Source organism: Sitophilus oryzae, unplaced genomic scaffold (genome assembly GCF_002938485.1).
Source record: "Sitophilus oryzae breed Bouriz unplaced genomic scaffold, Soryzae_2.0 scaffold_817_pilon_pilon, whole genome shotgun sequence".
In the NCBI taxonomy this organism is placed as follows: domain Eukaryota; kingdom Metazoa; phylum Arthropoda; class Insecta; order Coleoptera; family Curculionidae; genus Sitophilus; species Sitophilus oryzae.
Window position 1 is genome coordinate 384,522 of NW_022147436.1, and position 9,274 is coordinate 393,795.

Sequence of the window (9,274 nt, forward strand, 5' to 3'; positions counted from 1 at the left end):
CCATACATACAGCGACCCTGTATAATAATCGATTATTCCACCTGTAAAATAAACCTTTCACCGATTGTTCACTGCCACAGATGTCAGTAACATCAGGTAACATCAATAAATCAACTTTCAAACTACCGAAAGTTTGATCAATAAACCCGTTTTTGTTGATATAGGTGTATTGCCCGCTCTTCTAAGTAGACCTCGTAATATTTTTCGCTAAATATGTCCGTAATATTCATCACTCAACACGACGAAAACATCTACAACATAACGAAATCTCAAATCGATTTGCAACATAAATCACCCAAATACAAGAGCAAATTCCGCGACAAGAACAAGCATGCTCTTCATTTCTACGCTAAAAACATCAAGAATCACGCTACGATGGGAATACCCCAAGAGGAACCACCAGATCCTCAGAACTATTTGAAAAAAAGAACGGGGAAACCAAGTTACACTAGTAATATACCGAAAAAGGAACCAAAGTTATGCAGGAACTTGAATTTACCTCATAAAGAAGATACGCCTTTGGTTAAAGATTTATTAGAAGCGTCTAAAAAGGTAGGTACTTATAGAGATGAGTTGGTGGGATGAGCAAATGCGAGACCAAGACTTGGACATAGAAAATCTTTAAAAACAATAGTATTTTAAGTACACTTCCCCAATAAATTAACGTACCACAAAAAATAAGTTTTTGTCAAAACCACTTATCCGATTTGGACGATTTTTTTTTGAATGATAGGTTATTCTTTCCACAATGTTGCTATACTAACACTAACTGTATTTTGATAGGAACCCTTTTTATACTGTTATATGTACCCTTTTTATACTATGATATGTTAATTAAAACCAATATTAAATCATGTCATTCTATAAAATGTCGTTTCTCGTGTAATAAGGAAGATAATGGAGTAAATAAAAAAATAAACTGTAAAAAAAAGTTAAGGCTAAAATGTGATTTCAATTTTAACTTGATACTGTAACTGATCAACTCTACAGGGTGTCACAAATTTTATTAAAAAAAACAAGTTATAATTGCTACACCCGGTATTAGTATAAAAAGGGTTTCTATCAAAATACAGTTAGTATAACAACATTGTGGAAAGAATAACTTATCATTCAAAAATAAAATCGTCCAAATCGGATAAGTGGTTTTGACACAAACTTAACTTAAACTTTTGGTTATTTTTTTGTGGTGCGTTAATTTATTGGGGAAGTGTAATTTACACAACATACATAATTTGTAAATGACACTTTTTCTTTCAAAATTTTATGCAAAAATCGGGAATCCCCTTTTTACAATAAATTAAAACAATAATTTAAACAAATAAGTAACTTTTTCGAATAGTTCAAAAAACGAGCGCCTTTTTTACTGCAATATTCAGTATGTTTCGACAAAAAAAAGCTTTTATACTAATCTGGCTTAAGCCTCATACTATGCGCTGTTACGGTTCGGCAACGCATCGACTTGAAGAGTAGATGCGATTTGATGGCTAACGAATCGCATCGACGACCGCATCATAATCACTATAATATGTGTGCATGGACGCATCAGCGCAATATACCATAAATCACATAGTTTCGCAAAAACCTTTTTTATTTTTTATTAAATAAATTATAGGGGATAAGGAAATATAAATGTATAAATGTCATATTATTTTTTTTTAATAGCTATCAAATTGATGGATTTGACGGAAATGTTTGAAAAAGTGTATTCTGAAATGTTGAAAAAGTAATAAATAAAAATTAATAAATAATTTGATTCGCTTTTACAAAATTCCATTCTCCCTTCGGATACCAGGACTCCATTCGGGTACCTCTATCCACGTGCCGAGTTTGGTTCCAATCGACCCATAATTAAGAAAAATCCCGATGATTCCGTCCATTTAGAGGCATCGGTCTGAAAGGTCGATGGCGTCATCCTTTAGCCCGTCCCCAATTATGCCGATATCGAACCACATTTTTCTTCAATATCAATTTCTTAGTCCCACCCCGATGAAGATGTAAACGAAACGTCGTATCCAACTTTGCAGGGGACCGTGTGCACCGTCGCTATATCGACATACCAAATTTTATTTAAATCGTACGATTTTTTCGCCATTAATGATACGGTTTCATAGTGCGCGAAACGTTATCAAAATACCATGAAAAAATGGAACTCTTCGATCCTCGAGCCCCGTATATCTACATTTCGAGTTGCAGCCCCCTAGCTCACATAGGGCCCGAGTTACGACGACCAAAGACCCATCTCAAATTCTTCATATATCACTTTTTCGATCGTTAACACTTTTCGTGACGCGTGTCGTGCCGCTAGCTAGTGTATCACGGTCTTGAATTTTTACTCCCAGCGCGCGTTTCACTTCAAAAACTTGAAAAAAAATATAACACCTCAAGAGCCGTGCATGCTGGGTCTTGGTCTTGCATTGTTCGGCCTTGGTATTAGCCTTGTTTATATATTCTTAAAGTTGTTCAACGGGCTAGACAAAATGTGCTGCCAACTGGAGGACAAATCGTGAACCTTTCGGGGCGGAGTCAAAAATATCGATTATTTTCGTTATTTTCCTCAGAGTAATGTAATAATATAGCCCCGGGTTTCTGCGAACTTTAATAGTAATCAGCTGATTAAGAAATTTAAACGTAACTTTTATTTTATTGTAAATTGTGGATTATTTTTGCCTGTTATTTTAAGAATTCTAAACCGTATTAACAAAGAAATTATTATTTCGATATGTTGGTACATTATTTATAATTTATGATAATGCTAATTGGTGTTAATTAATATTTAAAAAAAGTTACATACCTATTTTAATTTGATTTAATGCAGGTTTATAAAAGAATCATTTCATTCTTAGATTATTTTATTCTAAATTGAGTGCTTTACCAATTTTACGATATTTTTTTTTGAAAACATAACTTTTTACATTTTTGATGCCAACTAATTGGCATGGTATTATTGGTATGGGAATTAGCCAAGAAAGAAAAGAATTGGCTATAACTTGTAATTTTTCAAAAAAAACATATACCTATATCGCTGAAAAGCTTAAAGAATGGGGCTCTTTATGAAGTCATGGCCAACTAGGGTTTCCATTTAAAAAAAACATAATATTTGTGTCATATGTCAAAAATGACAGGCTTTAGAAAAAAAACAGAAAACACAAACTCATTAGGTATGTGATTATCTACAACTTTTATCTGAAAACTTTTTGTCTAAAATACCGTATGATCGAATAAAAACAGCGTCAGCGATGGCAATGAAATGACGATCGATGATATTTCCCATATAATTTTACATATAAAATGACAACGATCTTCATTTCATAGCCATCGTTGACGCCGTTTTTATTCGATCATACGGTAGATTATAATGGAATTAGAGACAAGTTTTAAAATAGCCAAAATTTGTTTTTTTTTCGAAATATCTAGTAAGCCTTGAACTTCTCCGAAAAATCCGAAAGGCGCATATTTATGACCCCACAAAACTGCAATTCTTTCCCTATTTAACCGACTCTCTGTCTTAATTTGATTAATAAGACTCGATTAATTTATTTTAATATAAATTTGATCAGATTTTTTTTTCGTATATTCTACTACCAGAAAACCAAAATTATATGATAACGCACTTTTCAACGAAGTTGAAAGAAGATATAGTGTATCTATCACAATACTTAATAGAATTACTACAATTAGAAGAAAAACAAAAAGAAAAAATACCCAAATACCTTCACCTACTACTCATCTACAAAATAAACGAATATGATCTCTTATAAAAACACTACACAACTACTTCTTGTATTTTACACTGAAAAAATGATCAAACTTACTAATTAACCAAACAAAAATAAAAAATAACCAAATTATCCCTTCACCTACTACTTAACTCCAAAATAATAAACTATAAAAACACTACTAAACTAATTCTGGTATTCTACACTAAACATTATAATTAAACTTAATAAAATAAATCTAATTTTACACTACAACCCCTACAACTACAAAGAAATAAGAACATTTTTTAAAACTAGAAGAAACAGAACTTCGATACGTGCGACCAGTATAATAGATCAAGCTGACAAAGAATATAAAATACTTTAAAAATGTGCATTCAGAAAGAAAAAATATCTCGAAATTTATCTAAACAAACAATTTTTTTTCTTATTCAGTGGAAAACATCGGCCTCGTCGACCTTGCGGAATTTGTCGGGTATTTACAATGGTCGAATTGTATAATTTCCAGCTTTTATAGCACATCTAATAGACAAAAAGTATCTGGTGGATTAGTAACCAATTGGCACAGTCCGAAAATTCTCGATTTTTATTTTCTTTGTTTTTATTGGTCGCTTCAAAATTCAGAGTAACAAAAAATATTTTTCTGTAGTAATAGACTGTGAAATACGCCCCGCCATCTGGTGCTTTACATCCATAAACGTCTTAGGTTGAGCTACTTTAAAAAATCATATACAAGGGTGTTAGTCTTGATTTTAACTATTTTCTTTCATTGGTAATACGCACAAATATATGACTAGGTACATCTAGATATTCATTTTTCTTATATAATTTATTGTTTTATTAGTTCGATAGAGTCGCCTTCCTAGTGCAGTATATTTTAAAACAATAATTAAAACATTTTAGCATGAGAAAGAAGTACTGTCTACTAAAGATTTTATTAAGGATAATATAGCTACTGTAAAAAGCATGAAAACCAAAGAGCCAGATCACAAGATAGTCGTCGATCGGGTCGGAACAACTGTTCATCCAGAGGCCAACGGATGGGAACCAGTTTACATTAAAAAATCAATTTTTGGAAAGACACCTAATTATCTAGTCAGGTAGGTATAAATTTGATAATGTTAATCTTGTTATTGTCAACATTAATCTTCATTTCTTATTTTTTATTTATTTCTTATTTTATTTTATTATTTATTTAAATTATGTTTATTATATATTTATATCAAGTTTATATAAGTCAAACGGGCTTGGACTTTGACAAATGTAATTTCCCATAAAAATCTATCATCATACAAACACCATTTGGATTATATTGAATTTGAGCGCATAGCATGAACATACCTATATGAATGTAAAAAAAATGTCTAGCTCACACCCATGTAATTTTTAACTTTTATTAATTAGGTTCAATAAAATTAAGGAAAAAGAGTATCAAATGCGCAAAGATGCCTCTGGAAAACAGCAACCAAAATGCAGATATATTCGTAGAGATGAAAGAGAAGAACTGCTAAAGGTAAATGAATTTAAATTTCTTCGTATGTGTTGGCCACTATTGATTCTGGTGAATACACATCAAATAAATAAAACACTAAATCACCACAATTAATACACCAAAACACTTTTACACTAGACGCTCGTTTCTTCATTTTTTTTTTCATCAGCAGATGATAAACCTAGTTTAGTTTTAATCATCTACTGTTGTAACACCAAAGGTTCCAACTCCCAACTGTAATAAAATTATCAGATTGTGCCACTAGAAACACAAGACCCGCCATTATATTTATTTTCAAAATTTTTTATTTTGGTTATAGTTTTTTGTAGTACTTTATTTTGTATTTATATATTTATATCTCTGTCTGGTAGTAGTGCGTCAGGCATCTGTAGCTGCTAGAATAAAAAAATTAGGATATTTGTTTAAGTGCAAACCTAAATGTATGTACTAAGATGTATTTCTGGAAAATATTTTAACTTTTATAGGGGTACTCAAAAAAGTGTGAGTGGATCGGTATATTTTTTCTTAAATGGAACATCCTGTATATTATTGCATTTTTTGTTTTTCTTCCTTTCAGATAACTTTACATGATCCTAAGATACGAGTAAATATATTTCGGTAGTCGCAGAGATATTAATAAATAAATAAAAAATATATATTTTTCAGCTTTTAAAAAAAAAAAAATAAAAATACAAGAACTATCCTGAAATCAAAAACTATATTAGCCTTGATAAAGAAGGATGTTCGGTATTTACTTTAGATGGTCTGTACTTACTTTGCTATAAATATGACAATCGTAAATCATACAGGATGTTCAAAATTCTACGCCAAACTTTCTAAAATATAAAATAATTTTTCTTCATTTTTGAGCACCCTGTATATTATTTTTTCAATAAATGGGGACTTAAAAAATGAACGTTAATATATGAGGAATTAAAAAATGAACTTTTAATTTGTTGTATTTAGAGTATTTCAAAATGTTACTGTTAACGGTTTCGCAGATATTGGCGGTTTTATATTTTATATGGCATTTTCCACAGTAAACTTTTATCAAAGCCACCCAATGATTATTCTCTTGTATTTTACCGTTGAAAGAGCCAAATCAAATAATACTGCGTGTATCTGCGAAACCTTTAAAAATTTTGAAATACACACACCGGAAAAGTCTAGGGATATTACAATTTTATCCAGCCATCGTCAGTAATTTTATTATTTGCATTTCTGATATAATAAAATTAAAATAAACAAATAGTTTACAGGACGTATTGGAAACAAAAATGCGAAATTTACCGAATTTTCCAAATTTACCTTGATTTTTATTGAACTCAAAAAAATATACACATTCTTTTTTATTCTAAACTGTGAATTAAAAAAAAAAGATAAAACCATTTTTACTTAATAAAGGGTATAGCCTCCTCTACTGTTCATTACAGCCCTACATCGTCTCTCCATGCTCCTGATCAGGTTGTCGATCTCTTCTTGAGGTACAGCCTGCCACGCTGCATTCACGGCCCGAACCAGATCCCTACGAGTTTCACGAGGCATACCCATTCTCAAAATTCTTCTTTGGACCGCGTCCCATACGTGCTCGATGGGGTTGAGGTCAGGAGATTGTGCCGGCCAGGGTAAGATGTTTAATTGATGAGCATTGATAAACTCACTTACCACTCTGGCTGTATGAGGCCGTGCATTGTCATGCATGAGAATGAAGTTTCTCCCAAAATCATTGGCATATGGTAACACAACAGGCTCAAGAATTAAATCACGATATGTGATTCCTGTTAGAAACCTTTCAAGAAAAACGAGATCGATTTTTTTTTTCAAACCTAACTGGTCTCCTCCCCAGACCATAACTGTTCCACCTTGATAAGGGTGCACTTCCTGAACATGTTCCAACCGAATAAGATTTCCCGGTTTTCTCCATACCCTAAGCCTTCTCGAATCCGGATGAATTCCAAAGGTTGACTCATCCGTGAAGAGAACATTGGCCCATTGTTCATTCGACCACTGAACATGATCTTGAGCCCACAAATATCGTACCTCTCGATTTCCTCTCGTTAAGGGTTGAGCTCTCCAGGGGCGTCTGCTTCTTAAGTTGACCTCTCTTAATCTATTGCGAACAGTGTCAGGACTAACGGTTACATTATGTGTTTCCTGGAGAATTAAACTAAGCTCTGATGCTGTAAGAGTCGGTCGGCGTCGAGCATTTAATTGTAAAAAATGATCTTGCTGAGGGGTAGTAATGCGATGTCGCCCTGTGTGCCTTTCAGCAACATCACCACTTTCGCGGTAGCGTGCACTTAATCGCGATATTACACTTTGCGTTGTATTTAATGCTCTAGCTACGTCGATTTGGCGCATTCCAGCTTCGAGCATACCCATGGCCCTTAGCATTTCGTCTCTGTTAAGATGTCGCTCCATAATGTCGTTTAATACTAAACAGAGTTATTTGAATGAATTCTGGCCAGTTATCATAAAAACATAGCCAGTACAGGTTAAATTCGAACAATTGATGCTAGGTGCTTTTTATACATTTGACAAAAAATGCACAAACACTTCTGCAAATATCCCAAATTTAGAAATAACTAGTGTGACTACTTCGTTTCAATCGAAGTAGAAAGAATCGGCCTACAAAGATGTGGTTGTTTATGCAAAACATTTATTTTTAACTTTAATAAAATTATATCCCTAGATTTTTCCGGTGTGTGTACTTTAAATACAAAAAATGTTCATTTTTAACTCTCCATCTAATAAAAAATAATATATAATTATTTTATATTTTACAAAGTTTGGCGTAGTATTTTGAACATCCTGTATGATTTACGACTACCATATTTATAGTTAAGTACAGATCATCTAAAGTAAATACCTAATATAGTTTTGATTTTAGGGCAGTTTTAGTATATTTATTTTTTTTAAGAAAGGCTGAAAAATATATATTTTTTATTTATTTATTTATTTCTCTGGAACTACTACTATTGAAATATATTTACTCCTATCTTAGGAGTATGTAAAGTGATCTGAAAAGAAGCCAAAAATGCAATAATATACAGGGTGTTCCATTTAAAAAAAATCATACCATCCACTCACACTTTTTTGAGCCACCCTATAAAAGTTAGTTAAGGTTTGCACATAAACAAAATTCTCAAGTTTTTTATTCTGATGCCCGACGCACTATTGCCGGACCCTGTATATTTATAATTTTTTTTTATTTTTGAATTAAAATTTTGTGCTATAAAGTGCTTAAATTTTTTAGCTTGAAATACGAGGGTGATCTGATAAGTTTCCGACCTCACCATCAACAGTCACGCAATAAAAATTATTTTTATTAGACACTGGAATTTTAAACCATCAACATTCATTAAATAAATTTAAATCCAAAAGAAGAAAAAGACTTAAGTCTTTTTTTTCTTCTTTTGGATTTATAAACCAGATCTCTTTGGGAATAATGGACGCCTTTTTTAAATAAATTTAATATTAACCACTCCTATTTTCTCTATATTTTCAGGGTTTGAAACAAAATTGGGAAGAATTGCAGAAACAATACCAAGGCCTCCCGATTCTGACTGATACGATTCCGAAAAAAGTGCGCAAATCTAAACTCGAAGACGAACTGAAACAAATTGAAAAGGACATCGTGCTGGTAGAAAGACATCCCTATATTTACATTTATAATGACGCAGAATTTCCATAACCCATCAGTGTTTCGTGTGTACATTTTCAATTATTGATCATACAATTTTATTAAATATAGATATTTTAAAATACAGGTTTTTATTTTTTACCTTTTTTTACGCTTAAAAAGTGGCTGTTTATCAGTAAGTACAGAGTGTCCTTTTTTCACTACTTTTCACATTATGGCGCCAGCTAAATAAATCATATTCTTCTATCCCTCTTTATTTCTGAGATACAAGGTCAAATTGAAAAACGGGACTTTGCGGACAACCCCCGTAACATTTATGAGCTTTTCAGAAATATATAACCCGGACACTTCGCTACTCTATTTTTCGATTGTTCGTGATTCTTAATTAAATATTTGTGATATTTTTTAACTCCATTTTCAAAT

The 9,274-nt window shown here is 32.1% G+C and overlaps 1 protein-coding gene across 1 annotated transcript; it reads left to right on the forward strand.

The window, feature by feature from the left end:
• The first annotated feature begins 81 nt into the window (after positions 1 to 81).
• LOC115889643 (enkurin) lies at positions 82 to 8,975 on the forward strand. Its single transcript, XM_030909692.1, has 4 exons — positions 82 to 552; positions 4,620 to 4,816; positions 5,121 to 5,229; positions 8,717 to 8,975. The coding sequence occupies exons 1-4, from the start codon at positions 214 to 216 to the stop codon at positions 8,900 to 8,902; spliced, it is 831 nt and encodes a 276-aa protein (XP_030765552.1). The 5' UTR covers positions 82 to 213; the 3' UTR covers positions 8,903 to 8,975.
• Positions 8,976 to 9,274: the final 299 nt, after the last annotated feature.

What these genes read in the sequence shown, in the direction of transcription:
- LOC115889643 (XM_030909692.1), top strand. Translation starts at nt 214, where the DNA reads ATGTCCGTAATATTCATCACTCAACACGACGAAAACATCTACAACATA. An exon ending in TATTAGAAGCGTCTAAAAAG is followed by an intron (nt 553 to 4,619) that starts GTAGGTACTTAT and finishes AAAACATTTTAG; the next exon opens with CATGAGAAAGAAGTACTGTC. An exon ending in AAAGAGAAGAACTGCTAAAG is followed by an intron (nt 5,230 to 8,716) that starts GTAAATGAATTT and finishes CTATATTTTCAG; the next exon opens with GGTTTGAAACAAAATTGGGA.